The sequence below is a fragment of the Ranitomeya imitator genome, chromosome 1 (genome assembly GCF_032444005.1).
Source record: "Ranitomeya imitator isolate aRanImi1 chromosome 1, aRanImi1.pri, whole genome shotgun sequence".
Lineage (NCBI taxonomy): Eukaryota > Metazoa > Chordata > Amphibia > Anura > Dendrobatidae > Ranitomeya > Ranitomeya imitator.
The window spans coordinates 546,144,652-546,164,735 of record NC_091282.1 but is presented as its reverse complement, the minus strand read 5'-3'; the positions used below and the strand labels follow the sequence as shown (position 1 = coordinate 546,164,735).

Sequence of the window (20,084 nt, the reverse complement as noted above, 5' to 3'; positions counted from 1 at the left end):
ATGTTCAATCTATTTTATTGAAAGGTGTTTTTTTCATGATAAAAGCCTAGAGAAATATCAGCAAGTAATATAAAAGTAAGTATAATTGGTACAAATTCAAGGGTACTCCACCACAAATCATTACAAGGGCAAGGCTTTACAAGCAAAGCTATGTAGAGAAAACTTGATTGCCATAGATGAAAATGGACTGATTTATGAGAAATTGTGTACATAAAAAGATGAAGATGTGGCCTACATCAACCCAGTGAGATCATTAATTTCCCATTAGTAAAGGTTGATCAATATGTTTTACCTCCTGAAGTTTATATTGTTCTTGTGAGCAGACATGTTTGGCAACAAAATCAATACTTAGAGATGTCTTGGCTTTGCAGACAACCATGTCATGCATTATACTTCTCTTCCAGGTAGTATTTGCCTTGAACCAAACCCTCTTGCAGCAGGAGAGTCTTCGGGCTGGAAGTCTCCAAGCTCCATACACAACTGAGGACCTCATCAAACACTACAACTGTGGAGACCTGAACTCCATAATATTCAACCATGATTCTTCACAAGTATGATTGTACATTTTCTCAAAAACATTGCTGCGTATTGTTCAGGTTTATATCAGGAGAAAGGAAGGTAGCTCCAGCTTTTGCTGCGAAAAAACTACTCTTTGATGTTTTGGCTCCATATATGTGATTTCCCAGGCTATCAGTATGCTGAAATAACGTTGAGCTTGTAGTTTAATATTTTCACCTCCAAATTATACATATATATCACACATTTTAGTTCAAAAAGATGTTAGATATACTTTAAGGAGATTATCTCCAAGTGAAACAAAAAAGCTGTAGATTTTATGAACACACTGTACGTAGACCAACTGGTATTCTGGGGTCACACAATTACTATAGGTATAATGTCACAGCATGTGAGACCAGTATAACCCTGCATATTACATAACAACTGATCGTTATTGTAAGATCATTTAGACAGAACATACAAGCTGTTGAAAGTTTAATAACTGGATGTCATTATGTTGGGCTACTCAAGTAGGCCAAATAGAAAGGTCCGTCTGTGTGTGGCCAATTTAGCATCTGCAGAAACGTTCCTATCAACGACTGCTTCATTGTTTAGTATGGTAGTGCTAGATATATGCTTTACATCTCCATTAGATACAAAATGTCGATATCTGTCCATTTTCAATGGGAATAACATGGAGTTCATATTTTGTTAGAGCCCAGAAGTTTTTGTGGGATTGTCTCGAATGATCCGGAACAAGAGAATGTTATTCATACAGTTCCTTATTATGAATCTAGGTGAATTTTTATCTTATGACACAGATCAGGGGCATGCTATTTGAGAATAATAGCATATTAGTAGCAGATTCAACAAAATGCTAGATTAAAGGGAACCTGTCACCTGGATTTGGCGGGACTGGTTTTCGGTCATATGGGCGGAGTTTTCGGGTGTTTGATTCACCTTTATATTACCCGCTGGCTGCATGCTGGCCACAATATTGGGTTGAAGTTCATTCTATGTCCTCCATAGTACACGCCTGCGCAAGCACCCGAAAACTCCGCCCATATGACCGAAAACCGGTCCCGCCAAATTCAGGTGACAGGTTCCCTTTAAGCTGTGCTTTTACTTATACATCCCTACATTTCAGTTTTGATTTTTTTTCAGGTGCCTAATTTTATAAATGTCACCTTGCCAGCACATGAACAAATAACTGCACAAGAGATTGATAATTATTTTCGCCAAGAGCTAATCTACAAAAGAAATGAACGAATGGGAAAGAGAGTGAAGGATCTGTTGGAAGAGTTTCCGGAAAAGAGCTTTTTCTTCGCTTTTGGTGCAGGTAAAGGTAGAATCAGATTTACATCTCAGGGGTCTGTGAAGTCAAAGACCTCAATTCATTAAAACTGACGTTTCTTACAGGATATTCAGGAATAAGATGCGCTGAATGCATTAAGAAGCACACACCACTTAATGAATTTAGCACATTTTATCAGTGGAGTACGCTTCCGTGAGCATCACCAGAAATGTTACTCCTGTCCCGGTTTAGAGTAACTTTTCTATTGTAAGAAACACTGCCACCTTTAAAGAAATTTTTAAAGATTTATAAGATACTTATGCATACATACACATAGTCAGGTGTTGTACAATTTAGTACATGGCATGTAGTATTGAATGAACACTACCTCTCCTACTGTGTAAAGAGGATAAGCCAGCTCACATATATGTAGATCCAAGAAGCATAGAAATATGCTCTGACCAGTGTCATGAGCAATGTGAAAAAAGAAGGGATTCTAGCTTCTTGTTCCGTAAAATTGATCCAAATTTATTCAAGCAATTAAATTGTCTATGCAAGTGCAAACAGGGGAGAGGGAAACAACATGGCAACACGTTTGAACTCAAACAGCGCTCTTCCTCAAAGCTTAATGGGAATGAATTGCCCATAAGTCTTATTTACATGTGAAGATGGTTCCAGTTGGGTAAAGGAATCACATGATATTTAAAACAAACATCTGAATCTCATGAAAACAATGACATATGAAATCAATTACATAGAATGCAAAAAAACACAAGATTTGTGTAAATTGAGTAGAAATGAAAATATATAATACAAAAGAAAAAAAAGCCTTAATAGTGACATATCATATCTTAACACAGATTTAAACCTTTCATAAATCTAGTTCCCAGATTGAAGATCCAGAACACTTCTCGGGAAAGTAGGATTCTTCTTAAATCTCCACCACGGGGAGGTGCTTTCAGTTTTTTAGAATTACAGTTGATATACTGTTTATTTGAAATGTTTGAATATTCTCAAAATTAACAAATGTGTTACTGAGACACGCAAATTTGCACATTTGGTAACGTGTAGCACCACACTTGTAGAAACCATTAAAATTAAGCCAAGTGGCATTAAATTTCCTCGAGCAAAAATAGGTAGAAGATAGAACATAACCAAGAGAAGGAGCTTTCTTAGCAACAATATTGCAACCAGTCTTCAGAATGTGGGAAACCTCATATAACACAGGATGAAATTTGGTAATAATCTGTTTTATGGCATTGAATTGTGGACTAAACTGAATGGATAGAACAGGCTTTTTAGAGTTAGTGTTGGTTTTCAAGGCATTAATGCCATCATGATATTTGACTAAATTAGCCCTGTTTTTGAATTGGCAATATTACGGCCTAAATTGAGTGTCCACCTGGGGTAACTCCTGTCAGTCAGTCAAGTTTCAGCATATTCTGTTTCCTGTTCCCGATTATATTTATCATTACAACTGTGGGAAACTCTAATGTATTCACCCACTGGTATGAACTTAATAGTATGTTTGGGGTAACTGCTGGTTGCATGAAGGATAGTTTTCTCCGCAGTTGGTTTTCATTACATAGACGCAATTATATTCTGATTTGTGGTACAACTAAGTTGCAGATCTAGAAAGGTGATGGTTGTAGGATGAAACATAGACATGAATCTAAGATTGAAGTTGACATTGAGATATTCAACAAAAGAAGCTACTTCAGAAATATCACAGCGCCAGATAAACAGGAGATCGTCGATGAAACGACCATACCAATAAATGTGTTTGAGAAAATTTGCATTTCCAAGTACCACATTTGTTAATTTTGATAATACTCACACCTTTCAAATAAAACAGTATATCAACTGTAATTCTAAAAATATTATTTACTGTATCTGATGTACTGCTTGTCATTTCCTATATATATGGTGCACCAGCCACAAGTTGATAGTCCGCATTAATGAACATTTACATGATTATTCTAATGTTAGCAATTTTTCTAATAGGAATATTTCCTCTGCGGCCAAACATTTTATCACTTGCCATAAGAGACAATCATCTTTGTATGAAGTTCATGACATTGAAAGAGTGAACGCACCTCCCCATGGTGGATATTTAAGAAAAAACCTACTTACCCGAGAGGCATTCTGGATCTTCAATCTGGGAACTAGATTTCCAGAAGGGTTAAATCTGCGCCGAGATATTATGTGTCAGTATTAAGGCTTCTTTTTTGTATTATATATTTTCATTTTTACTCATTTTACACAAATCTTATGTTTTGTGTATTTTATGTCATTGCTTTCACATGTTATTGTTTTCATAGTATTCAGATGTTTGTTTTAAATGTCATGTGATTCCTTTATCCAATTGGAACCATTCTCACATGCATATAAGACGTATGGGTAACTCACTCTATTGGCTTTGAGCAAAAACGCTATTTGCGTTCGTTCGAAATGTGTTACCATGTTGTTTCCCTGTCCTCTGTTTGCACTTGCATGGACATTTTAACTGCTTGAATAAATTTGGATTAATTTTACCAATAAGAAGCTGGAATTCTTTCCTTTTTCACGTACCTCTCCTACTATGTGAGCTATATTCCATTCCTGAGGAACAAGGTGACCTTTTTCCTTCAGGGCTGCCCTTGGCTAGGACCTCTTTCGTCTACTAGGAAACTCAGCCATGGGTAATAGTTACAATTTATTCGTAGATGCAGTGTAGTCAGTCTAAAATATAAAGGCAGGCAGCTCTCCGAACAAAGTGTACCAGAGGTACTTTTATAGACCATTTCAAATGCAACATTTTAGTTCCAGAAACAACAAAAATTAAACATTTCTCAAGCATGACAACCAAGCCAATGTAGTGATGTATAAAGGGTGAACACTTAATACAACAACTAACATAAATTAAAATGGAACAATAAACATGAAAGTGACCGTGCAATGAATAACTATAAAGTGCACAAAGCCAAATATATACAGTATATATACAAACTGTATATATCGCAATGTAATTACATAGCGCAGTAATAATACATGAAATCATATTCCTATAAAAAGAAGGCACATTCTGATACTACTTATTTAAATCTCTAAACATTTGTGAATATCGTGCACATCTTCTAAATCCACCATGATCCGTCACTTGTCCTTACTATATAAGAAAAATGCCAGATATTGGCCAAACACTCATTCTAGGACCCATCCCCTAGCTGTGGAGCTGTGGGCTTTTCCTGTGTCCAGGACATATGATCTTTGACATCCTAATAATGTCTGTCAATTTATGTGTCCGTCAATCCTTTAATCCGTCCTATCAAGGGGGTTGTCCGGGACATTAACACTGATAGCCTATCCTTAGGATAGATCACTAATGTCTTATTTGAATAGGTGGCGGACGTGCGATACAGTGCAGCGATCACCTTACAGTTGACGGAGCTGTGCAGCTCCACAACTGAGTAGTTCCAGCTGCCAACAATAGGAACTGCTGATCGGTGGCATGCCGTGTGTCACATATCCACCGATCAAGCATTGATCACCTATCCTAAGGATAAGCTATCAGTGTTCAAGTCCCAAACAACCCCTTTGGTTCTTGCATTGCTTCAAAGATATTAGCTGGTAATGTTCACACATGAGAGTTTGACTAGTTTGACTATTTGAGTCTAATATCAGGGAATTTGTATCAGGTTACACTCACCTGCAGGTAAAACCATCTGGAAAGGATAATCCTATTACCTCGTTGTATACTCACACAAAGCCTGCTGGCTAACAATGCCGTCATGCATAAAGGTTTTTATTGCAGTCAGAAAGATCTGAATGTCACATAGTGCTTTACTTGTCTTCTGATTGATAATATTTCATACACATTATATTTTACATTGTTAGGTTTTACTTATGCCATACATGCTTACTATAGATAGATAGATAGATAGATAGATGGATAGTTCGATAAGCAGACCATGTACGATAGCCAGAACTAAGTGTTTCTTTCCCGTCACTGAGAATGACACCACCTTTGACTCTCCATATAGCATCCTAGCCGGTTTTCAGCAGCTGCTCAGTCATTCAAGTGACAGGTGGACAAGAATAAAAAAACTGACTTTATGTGTTTTAAAGGTAATGTTCCAAGACCTTTCTCAACTGAAACTACATATGTGGTACCTCTTGTAAAATGTACATTTTATTATCACATATTAGATAATGAGAACAATATGTAAAAAATGTGCACACTATGGTTTAAAAAAACAATGCGTAACAGAAGCATTCCTAATTTTTGTGACTAGGCAATCTTAAATAAGTTATCCCAAGAAATCAACAAATCAACCTTTCCTATAAAGCAGTCAAATTGAAGGTCAGCTGATTGAGGGTAGTCCACTATGTGTGGTTATTGTCATGGAGACGCCTCCTCCTCATGGTCGTACATTTCTATAGGCTTACATAGAAGCCATTCAAATACATTTTTAAAACTGCACTAAGTGCTCCACATCATCCCACCCTCAGGACCCACATCTAGTAGATTGTGAGGCGGTTCCAGATTGTGACTTTTCACTTTGGCTCACAGAGAGGGATCCTGAATGTGGGGCACCATTCAATGAAATTCTTATGTCATAACAAGACATATATGCAAGGATTGATTCTACAGTTACTTCTAAAGAGAGTATTTAACTACTTTCTGACATTTGACGTAATAATACGTCCCTGTGCCCTGGGCCTATCTGACCAGGGACGTATTATTACTGCATGGAGATCGCCTGCGCACACTGGCTGATTCTGACAGCTGACACCCAGCACTAACTGCTAGGAGCGGTCACACGCGGCTCACAGTACTTTAACCCCCTAAATGCTGCAATTGAAAGTGATCACAGGATTCCGGAATCCAGCAGAGAGATGACAGCCTTTATGCCTTTGGATCGGAGACCCCGTGGTGGTTGCCATGGTAATCTGATTTCGTCATGACGACATCCGGGTCACCAGAGCTAAGAAACTTGCTGATCATGCACAGTGCATGATCAGTAAGTTTCTCTGTTAGTGCAGAGCTGACAGTTTATACAGCGTGGGGATGTTGCTGCATCCCATGCTGCACAAGCGATCAGCCTGCAAAAAATTATAGCCCCATTTTGGGACAAAGTAAAAAAGTTTTAAAAAAGTTAAAAAAAATTGTTTAATTGTAAAAATGTTTAAAAAAAATATCAAAAATAAAAAATCAAGATATTGTATCTATAAATAAATATTTGAATGAAAAAAATCTACACAATAACAGTACTCATATTTAGTATTGCCGCATCCGCAATGATCCGACCTATAAAACTCTCCCACTAGTTAACCTCTTTAGTAAACACCATAAAAAAACTAGGCAGAAAACAATAATTTATCATCATACCGCTGAACAAAAAGTGAAATAAAACGCGATTAAAAAGACGGATATAAGTAAACATGGTACTGAAAACATCATCTTGTCCCGCAAAAAAAAAAAAAGCTGCCATATAGCTCCATGAGCCAAAAAATAAAAAAGTTATAACGATGAAAAAATAAATTTTTCTATAAAATAGTTTTTATTGTTTAAAAGCACCAAAACATAGAAAAAAGCTACAAATGAGGTATAGCTCTCAAAATGTTGTGATGCAAAAACTATATTTTGCAAGAAAAATATACAGCAGCAAACATAAAAACCCGATATAAATCTCGTATCGCAGTAATCGCACCGACCCGAAGAATAAAGTCGCCAAAAATCACTTATACTACATGAGGAACGGTGTAAAATATAAATAAAACCAATTCTTCACATGCTGTTGACTTTTTAATTCTATTATCCAAAAGATCAATCCGAGGACATCAGAAAAAGTCAATAATTCTGAAAAGGTCATTAGTTTATTAATTGAAGACCAGACATACAGTCAAAAAAGCCAACGTTTCGGCCACAATTGGCCTTTATCAAGGCAAAGATCTATAAAGTATAATAACAAAAAATTAATATACAAAACATAATCATAAGTATGAAAGCAGATACATAGCATATCGTATAAATGTACTGGTCTAAGACAATCTTACAGCAGACAGTCCGTATGTATATAAACAATAGGTCCAATCTATATACCATTATATCATATGCATAACTCAAAATAAATAGATGGCAACCTCACTAGCTGTATAACCCAGCAGAGTAGATAAATAATACATCTAATATATAATTGCCTAGAATACTACTTCCTGCAATTTGTGCCAACTTCCGTGGCTTTGTCCGGAGCTAATGTCCGGAGCTAATGTCCGGAGCTAATGTGCGGAGATAATGTCCGGAGCTAATGTCCGGAGCTAATGTCCGGAGATAAGTGACGTCAACAGTGTCCAGTGTCTGATTGGTTGCCGCCTGCTGCGAGCGACCAATCAGAAACGTGCCGTACTGTGACACACTCCGCCCGCCATTTTGGTGTGATTTTTGAATTTTTACCTCACAGCAAGTTTCTACTGCGTGGAGGCGGGCCCAGTGACGTTGCTCTTCAAGCTCCTGCCGAATTTCGTCAAAAAAATGATAATACCATTTACCAAAACTATATATATTTAGTTGTGAAGTGGTTCAGTGACATTTTCACACCAATTTTGAACTTTTGTTTGGTGTTTTCTCTATATACTGCCTATTATTCACTGACTGTTATACTGAGAGACTGCCGTATATTAACCTCTTCTTTGCCACATTGGGTATATTGCTCTATTATTTGCCACATAAGGACATTGTCCATTATTGCCCAGCAATTTCTCTGCAATATAAACTGCCTATTTATTAATATCTGCATTCCTGCAAAGAACTACTGCCTATTATTAACTGGCTATTTTCCTAATGTGTGTGTAACTGTACCTTAAATAACAAGAATTGTCAAGAGCTGGTGAGTGCAGCCATTTTTTGTTCTTTCTTACTATTATTTATTAATTGTATTATTCTTACATTTGAATAAATAAAGTATATATGGATTCTAGACTCCCGATTCTTTAGAATCGGGCTGCCATCTAGTGATATAATAATTGCCTAGAATACTACTTCCTGCAATTTGTGCCAACTTCCGTGGCTTTGTCCGGAGCTAATGTCCGGAGCTAATGTCCGGAGCTAATGTCCGGAGATTAATTGCCTAGAATACTACTTCCTGCAATTTGTGCCAACTTCCGTGGCTTTGTCCGGAGCTAATGTCCGGAGCTAATGTCCGGAGCTAATGTGCGGAGATAATGTCCGGAGCTAATGTCCGGAGCTAATGTCCGGAGATAAGTGACGTCAACAGTGTCCAGTGTCTGATTGGTTGCCGCCTGCTGCGAGCGACCAATCAGAAACGTGCCGTACTGTGACACACTCCGCCCGCCATTTTGGTGTGATTTTTGAATTTTTACCTCACAGCAAGTTTCTACTGCGTGGAGGCGGGCCCAGTGACGTTGCTCTTCAAGCTCCTGCCGAATTTCAAGTATATATGGATTCTAGACTCCCGATTCTTTAGAATCGGGCTGCCATCTAGTATGATATAACTCTCTACGATAAATCCTGACCCTAGTCAGCATGACACATCCGAGTAGAATCCTATAAAGTAAGAAGGTACACCAAATTTACCTGTATGGTGGTATAAGAGGAAGAACTGAAAGACAACAAAAGGTATAGAAAAGTAAGAACTTAGTGAAAGAGCAACAAGTGCAAGCAGAGAGCAACCCTGTGGCGTGCGGGAAATGTTACCTTATAAATATGGCACGCGGGATCCAGGATGCAGCCGCCGTGTGAAAGATGTGCGTCCCTATTGAAGACCGACGTCTATATATGACGAAAACGTCGCGCGCAAACCGGAAGGGGAAGACCCGGAAGAAGGGAAGAAAATACCAATCAGGCTAACAGCGCATGCGCCGACTCGCCGAGACGCGCATGCGCAGTAATCAAGCGCTGGACGGAAGTGGGGCAATAGCGCAATACAAGGTGGAAATGGGAACGAAAGGAAAAAAAGAAGAAAAAAAGGGAAAAAGAAGAAGTATAGTGGTCTAAACCACTCAAAGAAGGGAGCAAGAATCAGCCATGAATACAGAGACCAACAAAGAAAGGGGAAGAGAGAAAATAGCAAGAAAAAAAGGGTCAGGAAATAGTACGCACAAACCTGGGGAAGAATAATATATCAAAAGTCAGTGAGGATCCACCGGATTATGTCTATAAAAGAAGAAAAGAAAAAAGACAATGTATAAATATAACATGTACATGAATAAATGCAATCCCTAAACAATTACAACATGAAAAATCAAGAAATGTAAATATGAGTAACCATCTATATAAGACTGAAGAAATTTTTAGTATCGTAGTGTACCAGAGAGCCTAAAGGTTCCTATAAAGTAGGAAAAAAGGGAAAAATCAATAAACCAACTCATATTCTCTATTCAAGCCATTGGGTTCTAGAGTTTGAAGAGTATGAATCCAATAGGCTTCTTTCTCCTTAAGCTTCAAGATTCTATTCCCCCCTCGTCTAGCAATCGATATATGGTCAATAACCTGGTATCGCAGCTGCGAGATGTTGTGGTTATGTGAAATAAAATGAGCTGGGATGGGTAACATAATCCTTTTGCAACGAATAGTTGATTTATGTTGAGATATGCGGTCCCGGATATGTTGAGTGGTCTCACCAACATATCCGAGACCGCAAGGACACTTAATTAAATAGATAACATATGTGGAATCACAGTTGTAGTAATTACGAATAGGGAAACGTTTACCTGATCTAGGGTGAGTGAATGTGTCTCCCTTGCTAATGTTAGAACATTGTAGACAATGCAAACACGGATATGTTCCCTTACGAGTCATGCTCAGAGAAGTTTGTCTCATCTCCCTTCTAGAGCTACCCACATCAGCGGATACCAGAAGGTTACGTAAATTGGGTGGTTTCTTATGACACATCAAAGGAGGCGAAAGGAATTCTGGAATATCAGGATATGATAGGCCCAATAGAGGCCAATGTTTGTGTATGATCCTGTGAAATAACCGCATAAAAGGGTGGTGTGTACTAACGAAGGCCATCCTCCTTGTGTTATCGCGTACTCTTCTAGAGGATGAAAACTCCGATGAATGTTTAAGTAAAGTGTCAGGATAACCCCGATTCTGGAATTTAAGGGCCATATCTTTTAATCTTAAAGTGCGCTGAGAACTTTCAGACACAATTCGGTTAATCCTCTGAAATTGAGACAACGGGAGAGCCTTTTTGATATGGTGGGGGTGACAACTGGAAAACAACAAAAGACTATTCTTGTCAGTCGGTTTAACATACAAGTCGGTTGCTAGTGAACCATCCTCATTCACTATAATTTGAGTATCCAAAAAAGAAATCGACTTTTGATCATAATGTATGGTAAATGTCAATTTAGTAACACACTGATTGATATAATGGTAAAAAGACATCAAAGATTCGATATCCCCACACCATACTAGGAAAATATCGTCTATAAATCTCTTCCAAAGTAAACAATACTGTTAGAAGAGAGGATGGGTATACACGAAATTAGACTCGAAATCAGCCATGAAAATATTTGCGTACGGAGGCACCACGTTACTACCCATAGTGGTACCGTTACGTTGAAGAAAACATTCATCTTCAAAGAGGAAAAAATTCTTAGTCAGAATGAATGTTAAAAGTGTTCTACAGAAAACCTTAAGATCACTATGAAATTGTGTATTATGATCTAGAAAATTCACCACCGCCGAAATACCCTTATCATTATCTATGTTAGTGTACAGACTATTAACATCTAAACTTACTAGGTAACAGTCGGTGGGTATTCTTTTAAGATCTCTAATGTAAGTTAGAAAATGGGATGTGTCACGAAGAAAAGAAGGGATATGAACCATTAGTGGGGTAAAATCTTCTCAAGGACAATTGCCAATGGTGAAAGGAGTGATCCAGTGTAGGCCACGATCGGTCTCCCCGGGGGACTAGTTAAATTCTTATGGATCTTAGGCAATGTATACAATACGGGACAGATCGGGTGAGTATTAACCAGGAATTCTCCCAATTTATGGTCAATCACACCTAATGTACAAAACTGATGTGATAAAGTCTGGATCTCTTTTGTGAATTTAAAGGTAGGGTCATGAGAAATAGGCAGATAAATCTCACTGTCACTAAGCTGTGACCGGATTTCCCTTATATAATATTGCTTATCCATTACCACTACTGCTCCGCCTTTGTCCGCCGGTTTTATTATCAATTTTTTATTGGATCTCAGGCTACTGATTGCCAATTTCTCTGCTCTTGACATATTGCTACTAACATGAAAAAGACTATGCTGAATATCGCTCAATTGTTTACCAACATCCTTCTGGATAAGGGAAATTAACGTTTCCACAGGGTGATATATCTTAGGTAGAGAAAAAGAGCTACGGAGAGTAAGATTAAGTTTCTTCAGAGTCAATATCTCATTATCGTTAGATATAGTAGAGATTTGTGATACAGGTGTCAGTGTGTCAAATTTAGAAAAGTGCACTTTAAGTCGAAGAGATGTATAAAAACGATTCAGTTCCTGATCCAAAATAAAGTCATTGAACGGAGGGGTTGGACAAAATGAAAGCCCCTTCTGTAAAATAGAATGTTCCGTAGGGGACAAAATATACGATGAGATATTGTAAACAAGTTGATCATGATCATTTGGGGGCACTGCTAGACCTAATATTAACCAACAGGCCAGACCGCATATCAAATATAAGGGTTGGGGGTCACTTGGGAAATAGCGATCACAAAATAATAAGTTTTCAAGTATCCTTTAAAAAGATGTGTAGTAGAGGGGTTACAAGGACACTAAACTTCAGGAGGGCAAATTTCCAACGGATGAGAGAGGATCTTGGTGCAATTAACTGGGACGATATCCTGAGACACAAAAATACACAAAGAAAATGGGAGACGTTTATCAGCATCCTGGATAGGACCTGTGCATAGTATATACCGTATGGGAATAAACATACTAGAAATAGGAGGAAACCAATATGGCTAAATAGAGCTGTAAGGGGCGCAATAAGTGACAAAAAGAAAGCATTTAGAGAATTAAAGGAAGTAGGTAGTGAGGAGGCATTAAATAAATACAGAAAATTAAATAAATTCTGTAAAAAGCAAATCAAGGCAGCAAAGATTGAGATAGAGAGACTCATTGCCAGAGAGAGTAAAAATAATCCTAAAATATTCTTTAACTACATAAATAGTAAGAAACTAAAAAATGATAGTGTTGGCCCCCTTAAAAATAGTCTGGGTGAGATGGTGGATGAGGATGAGGAAAAAGCCAATATGCTAAATGACTTTTTTTCATCAGTATTTACACAAGAAAATCCCATGGCAGACAAAATGTCTAGTGATAAAAATTCCCAATTAAATGTCACCTGCTTAACCCAGCAGGAAGTGCGGCGGCGTCTAAAAATCACTAAAATTGACAAATCTCCGGGCCCGGATGGGATACACCCTCGAGTACTGCAGGAATTAAGTACAGTCATTGATAGACCATTATTTTTAATCTTTAAAGACTCCATAATAACAGGGTCTGTGCCACAGGACTGGCGTATAGCAAATGTGGTGCCAATATTCAAAAAGGGGACAAAAACTGAACTCGGAAATTATAGGCCAGTAAGCTTAACCTCTACTGTGGGTAAAATACTGGAGGGCATTCTAAGGGATGCTATACTGGAGTATCTGAAGAGGAATAACCTCATGACCCAGTATCAGCACGGGTTTACTAGGGACCGTTCATGTCAGACTAATTTGATCAGTTTCTATGAAGAGGTAAGTTCCAGATTGGACCAAGGGAACCCAGTGGATGTAGTGTATATGGACTTTTCAAAAGCTTTTGATACGGTGCCACACAAAAGGTTGATACATAAAATGAGAATAATGGGGATAGGGGAAAATATGTGCAAGTGGGTTGAGAGCTGGCTCAGGGATAGGAAACAAAGGGTGGTTATTAATGGAGCACACTCGGACTGGGTAGCGGTTAGCAGTGGGGTACCACAGGGGTCAGTATTGGGCCCTCTTCTTTTTAACATATTTATTAATGACCTTGTAGGGGGCATTCAGAGTAGAATTTCAATATTTGCAGATGACACTAAACTCTGCAGGGTAATCAATACAGAGGAGGACAATTTTATATTACAGGATGATTTATGTAAACTAGAAGCTTGGGCTGATAAATGGCAAATGAGCTTTAATGGGGATAAATGTAAGGTCATGCACTTCGGTAGAAGTAATAAGATGTATAATTATGTGCTTAATTCTAAAACTCTGGGCAAAACCGTCAATGAAAAAGACCTGGGTGTATGGGTGGATTACAAACTTAAATTCAGTGGCCAGTGTCAGGCAGCTGCTACAAAGGCAAATAAAATAATGGGATGCATTAAAAGAGGCATAGATGCTCATGAGGAGAACATAATTTTACCTCTATACAAGTCACTAGTTCGACCACACTTAGAATACTGTGCACAGTTCTGGTCTCCGGTGTTTAAGAAAGACATAGCTGAACTGGAGCGGGTGCAGAGAAGAGCGACCAAGGTTATTAGAGGACTGGGGGGTCTGCAATACCAAGATAGGTTATTACACTTGGGGCTATTTAGTTTGGAAAAACGAAGACTAAGGGGTGATCTTATTTTAATGTATAAATATATGAGGGGACAGTACAAAGACCTTTCTGATGATCTTTTTAATCATAGACCTGAAACAGGGACAAGGGGGCATCCTCTGCGGTTGGAGGAAAAAAGGTTTAAGCATAATAACAGACGCGGATTCTTTACTGTAAGAGCAGTGAGACTATGGAACTCTCTGCCGTATGATGTTGTAATGAGTGATTCATTACTTAAATTTAAGAGGGGACTGGATACCTTTCTGGAAAAGTATAATGTTACAGGGTATATACACTAGATTCCTTGATAGGGCGTTGATCCAGGGAACTAGTCTGATTGCCGTATGTGGAGTCGGGAAGGAATTTTTTTCCCCAATGTGGAGCTTACTCTTTGCACATGGGGTTTTTTTGCCTTCCTCTGGATCAACATGTTAGGTTAGGCTATGGGTTGAACTAGATGGACATATAGTCTTCCTTCAACCTTAATAACTATGTAACTATGAGGTACCTGTGTCTGCATCCTAGTGGTAGTGGATGATTCTGCCGGATTCCGTCTACTGCCTCTTCATCTGGAGTTACGTCCCCGTCTCTGCTCATATTGGCGAAAGGAAGAACGGGAGTTGTCACTCTCAGAACCTGATGAAAAGGGAGAATTCCAACGTTTCGAAAATCTCATATTTGTGGATTCTGGATTCTTATTCATCCATCGATATACTTCCCCACGTTGATAGTCATCCGTATCGCGAACAAACTTCAATCTTTTCCTCTCCTGTAGTTGAGACTGAAATTCATTAATAGTCTTATCTGTCTGAGTCTTAATTTTATTAATTGATCTTGAGACAAAGTATTGCGAAGTTGTTGTTCAATGTTATTAATCTCAGTTTCAATCATAGGAATTTCCTTGTGAAGGTAGTCCACCGGTAGGAGAATCAGATCCAGAGAACATTTGTTTAAAATGGCCTCAAATTTTTCACAAAAATCATCTTTATCTGAAAATAAAGTAGATCTAAGTGGGACACGTAGGCCTCTTGGTATACGTTGTACCTTGTGATATTCGGCTAATGTCACATAGTGAAGTTCTTCCTCCTACATACTTTTTCAAGATCCCGGGTTTTGATCTGATCCACGGGCCTTCGTTAGTACCCACCACCCTTTTATGCGGTTATTTCACAGGATCATACACAAACATTGGCCTCTATTGGGCCTATCATATCCTGATATTCCAGAATTCCTTTCGCCTCCTTTGATGTTTCATAAGAAACCACCCAATTTACGTATCCCTTCTTTTCTTCGTGACACATCCCATTTTCTAACTTACATTAGAGATCTTAAAAGAATACCCACCGACTGTTACCTAGTAAGTTTAGACGTTAATAGTCTGTACACTAACATAGATAATGATAAGGGTATTTCGGCGGTGGTGAATTTTCTAGATCATAATACACAATTTCATAGTGATCTTAAGGTTTTCTGTAGAACACTTTTAACATTCATTCTGACTAAGAATTTTTTCCTCTTTGAAGATGAATTTTTTCTTCAACGTAACGGTACCACTATGGGTAGTAACGTGGTGCCTCCGTACGCAAATATTTTCATGGCTGATTTTGAGTCTAATTTCGTGTATACCCATCCTCTCTTCTAACAGTATTGTTTACTTTGGAAGAGGTTTATAGACGATATTTTCCTAGTATGGTGTGGGGATATCGAATCTTTGATGTCTTTTTACCATTATATCAATCAGTGTGTTACTAAATTGACATTTACCATACATTATGATCAAAAGTCGATTTCTTTTTTGGATACTCAAATTATAGTGAATGAGGATGGTTCACTAGCAACCGACTTGTATGTTAAACCGACTGACAAGAATAGTCTTTTGTTGTTTTCCAGTTGTCACCCCCACCATATCAAAAAGGCTCTCCCGTTGTCTCAATTTCAGAGGATTAACCGAATTGTGTCTGAAAGTTCTCAGCGCACTTTAAGATTAAAAGATATGGCCCTTAAATTCCAGAATCGGGGTTATCCTGACACTTTACTTAAACATTCATCGGAGTTTTCATCCTCTAGAAGAGTACGCGATAACACAAGGAGGATGGCCTTCGTTAGTACACACCACCCTTTTATGCGGTTATTTCACAGGATCATACACAAACATTGGCCTCTATTGGGCCTATCATATCCTGATATTCCAGAATTCCTTTCGCCTCCTTTGATGTGTCATAAGAAACCACCCAATTTACGTATCCCTTCTTTTCTTCGTGACACATCCCATTTTCTAACTTACATTAGAGATCTTAAAAGAATACCCACCGACTGTTACCTAGTAAGTTTAGACGTTAATAGTCTGTACACTAACATAGATAATGATAAGGGTATTTCGGCGGTGGTGAATTTTCTAGATCATAATACACAATTTCATAGTGATCTTAAGGTTTTCTGTAGAACACTTTTAACATTCATTCTGACTAAGAATTTTTTCCTCTTTGAAGATGAATTTTTTCTTCAACGTAACGGTACCACTATGGGTAGTAACGTGGTGCCTCCGTACGCAAATATTTTCATGGCTGATTTTGAGTCTAATTTCGTGTATACCCATCCTCTCTTCTAACAGTATTGTTTACTTTGGAAGAGGTTTATAGACGATATTTTCCTAGTATGGTGTGGGGATATCGAATCTTTGATGTCTTTTTACCATTATATCAATCAGTGTGTTACTAAATTGACATTTACCATACATTATGATCAAAAGTCGATTTCTTTTTTGGATACTCAAATTATAGTGAATGAGGATGGTTCACTAGCAACCGACTTGTATGTTAAACCGACTGACAAGAATAGTCTTTTGTTGTTTTCCAGTTGTCACCCCCACCATATCAAAAAGGCTCTCCCGTTGTCTCAATTTCAGAGGATTAACCGAATTGTGTCTGAAAGTTCTCAGCGCACTTTAAGATTAAAAGATATGGCCCTTAAATTCCAGAATCGGGGTTATCCTGACACTTTACTTAAACATTCATCGGAGTTTTCATCCTCTAGAAGAGTACGCGATAACACAAGGAGGATGGCCTTCGTTAGTACACACCACCCTTTTATGCGGTTATTTCACAGGATCATACACAAACATTGGCCTCTATTGGGCCTATCATATCCTGATATTCCAGAATTCCTTTCGCCTCCTTTGATGTGTCATAAGAAACCACCCAATTTACGTAACCTTCTGGTATCCGCTGATGTGGGTAGCTCTAGAAGGGAGATGAGACAAACTTCTCTGAGCATGACTCGTAAGGGAACATATCCGTGTTTGCATTGTCTACAATGTTCTAACATTAGCAAGGGAGACACATTCACTCACCCTAGATCAGGTAAACATTTCCCTATTCGTAATTACTACAACTGTGATTCCACATATGTTATCTATTTAATTAAGTGTCCTTGCGGTCTCGGATATGTTGGTGAGACCACTCAACATATCCGGGACCGCATATCTCAACATAAATCAACTATTCGTTGCAAAAGGATTATGTTACCCATCCCAGCTCATTTTATTTCACATAACCACAACATCTCGCAGCTGCGATACCAGGTTATTGACCATATATCGATTGCTAGACGAGGGGGGAATAGAATCTTGAAGCTTAAGGAGAAAGAAGCCTATTGGATTCATACTCTTCAAACTCTAGAACCCAATGGCTTGAATAGAGAATATGAGTTGGTTTATTGATTTTTCCCTTTTTTCCTACTTTATAGGAACCTTTAGGCTCTCTGGTACACTACGATACTAAAAATTTCTTCAGTCTTATATAGATGGTTACTCATATTTACATTTCTTGATTTTTCATATTGTAATTGTTTAGGGATTGCATTTATTCATGTACATGTTATATTTATACATTGTCTTTTTTCTTTTCTTCTTTTATAGACATAATCCAGTGGATCCTCACTGACTTTTGATATATTATTCTTCCCCAGGTTTGTGCGTACTATTTCCTGACCCTTTTTTTCTTGCTATTTTCTCTCTTCCCCTTTCTTTGTTGGTCTCTGTATTCATGGCTGATTCTTGCTCCCTTCTTTGAGTGGTTTAGACCACTATACTTCTTCTTTTTCCCTTTTTTTCTTCTTTTTTTCCTTTCGTTCCCATTTCCACCTTGTATTGCGCTATTGCCCCACTTCCGTCCAGCGCTTGATTACTGCGCATGCGCGTCTCGGCGAGTCGGCGCGTGCGCTGTTAGCCTGATTGGTATTTTCTTCCCTTCTTCCGGGTCTTCCCCTTCCGGTTTGCGCGCGACGTTTTCGTCATATATAGACGTCGGTCTTCAATAGGGACGCACATCTTTCACACGGCGGCTGCATCCTGGATCCCGCATTCCATATTTATAAGGTAACATTTCCCGCACGCCACAGGGTTGCTCTCTGCTTGCACTTGGTGCTCTTTCACTAAGTTCTTACTTTTCTATACCTTTTGTTGTCTTTCAGTTCTTCCTCTTATACCACCATACAGGTAAATTTGGTGTACCTTCTTACTTTATAGGATTCCACTCGGATGTGTCATGCTGACTAGGGTCAGGATTTATCGTAGAGAGTTATATCATATATCATGTATTATTTATCTACTCTGCTGGGTTATACAGCTAGTGAGGTTGCCATCTATTTATTTTGAGTTATGCATATGATATAATGGTATATAGATTGGACCTATTGTTTATATACATACGGACTGTCTGCTGTAAGATTGTCTTAGACCAGTACATTTATACGATATGCTATGAATCTGCTTTCATACTTATGATTATGTTTTGTATATTAATTTCTTGTTATTATACTCTATAGATCTTTGCCTTGATAAAGGCCAATTGTGGCCGAAACGTTGGCTTTTTTGACTGTATGTCTGGTCTTCAATTAATAAACTAATGACCTTTTCAGAATTATTGACTTTTTCTGATGTCCTCAGATTGATCTTTTTGATATTAGTATACTGTTTTCCTGAGGACAATTAGTTCATTGATCTACCGAATTTTGATCCCCTTGATCTTTTACATAGATTTTTTAATTCTGCCATCCAAAGATCGCAGTAAGGCTCATTTATCCTGCGCTCTGCATTGAGCGTTGCACCAGGGTTTCCATGTAAATCTCTGAAATACGTGATTCAGACAGAACCTGTGGTGGAAGATTCCCTATAATAAGGCAGATGGAGGCACTGTGGATGCCGTTATCCAGTGGTATCTCTCTTTTTAGGATTCTATAAAAGTGCTCTCGGCCATAGTATTCTGCACTTCTGAAAAGAAGGACACCGCTGAACAGAGGCCAGACGGAGTCCAGAGAAACTCTGGTGCCTCATTATAGCGAATGGATCCATCGGTGGTTTCATCTGAATCATGTCACTCAGAGATTTAAATGGAAAGTAAGTGGTCAGTGTAGAGCGCCGGATAAATGTAATCTTGAACGTTATGTAAAATGTTCCCAATAAAAGTTTCAACTCAATCCACAAAAAAAGCAAGTCCTTGCTCAGGTCCATCATCTGTTAACGGAAATATAGGGGGTTTATAATAATAATAATAATAATTTTTATTTATATAGCGCCAATATATTCTGCAGCACTTTACATTATAGAGGGGACTTGTACAGACAATAGACATTACAGCATAACAATAAACACAGATGAAAACAGATACCAAGAGGAGTGAGGGCCCTGCTCGCAAGCTTACAAACTATGAGG

General features: G+C 38.2%; 1 protein-coding gene across 1 annotated transcript in view; it reads left to right on the top strand.

Annotated features, from left to right (window-relative positions):
- Nucleotides 1–20,084, top strand: part of LOC138657926 (metalloprotease TIKI1-like) — a 220,955-nt gene that overhangs the window by 158,051 nt on the left and 42,820 nt on the right. Inside the window, exons 3-4 of the mRNA XM_069745526.1 lie at nt 405–551; nt 1,663–1,837. Of these exons, the coding sequence (XP_069601627.1) occupies nt 405–551; nt 1,663–1,837 (322 nt within the window). The remainder of the gene's footprint in view (nt 1–404; nt 552–1,662; nt 1,838–20,084) is intronic.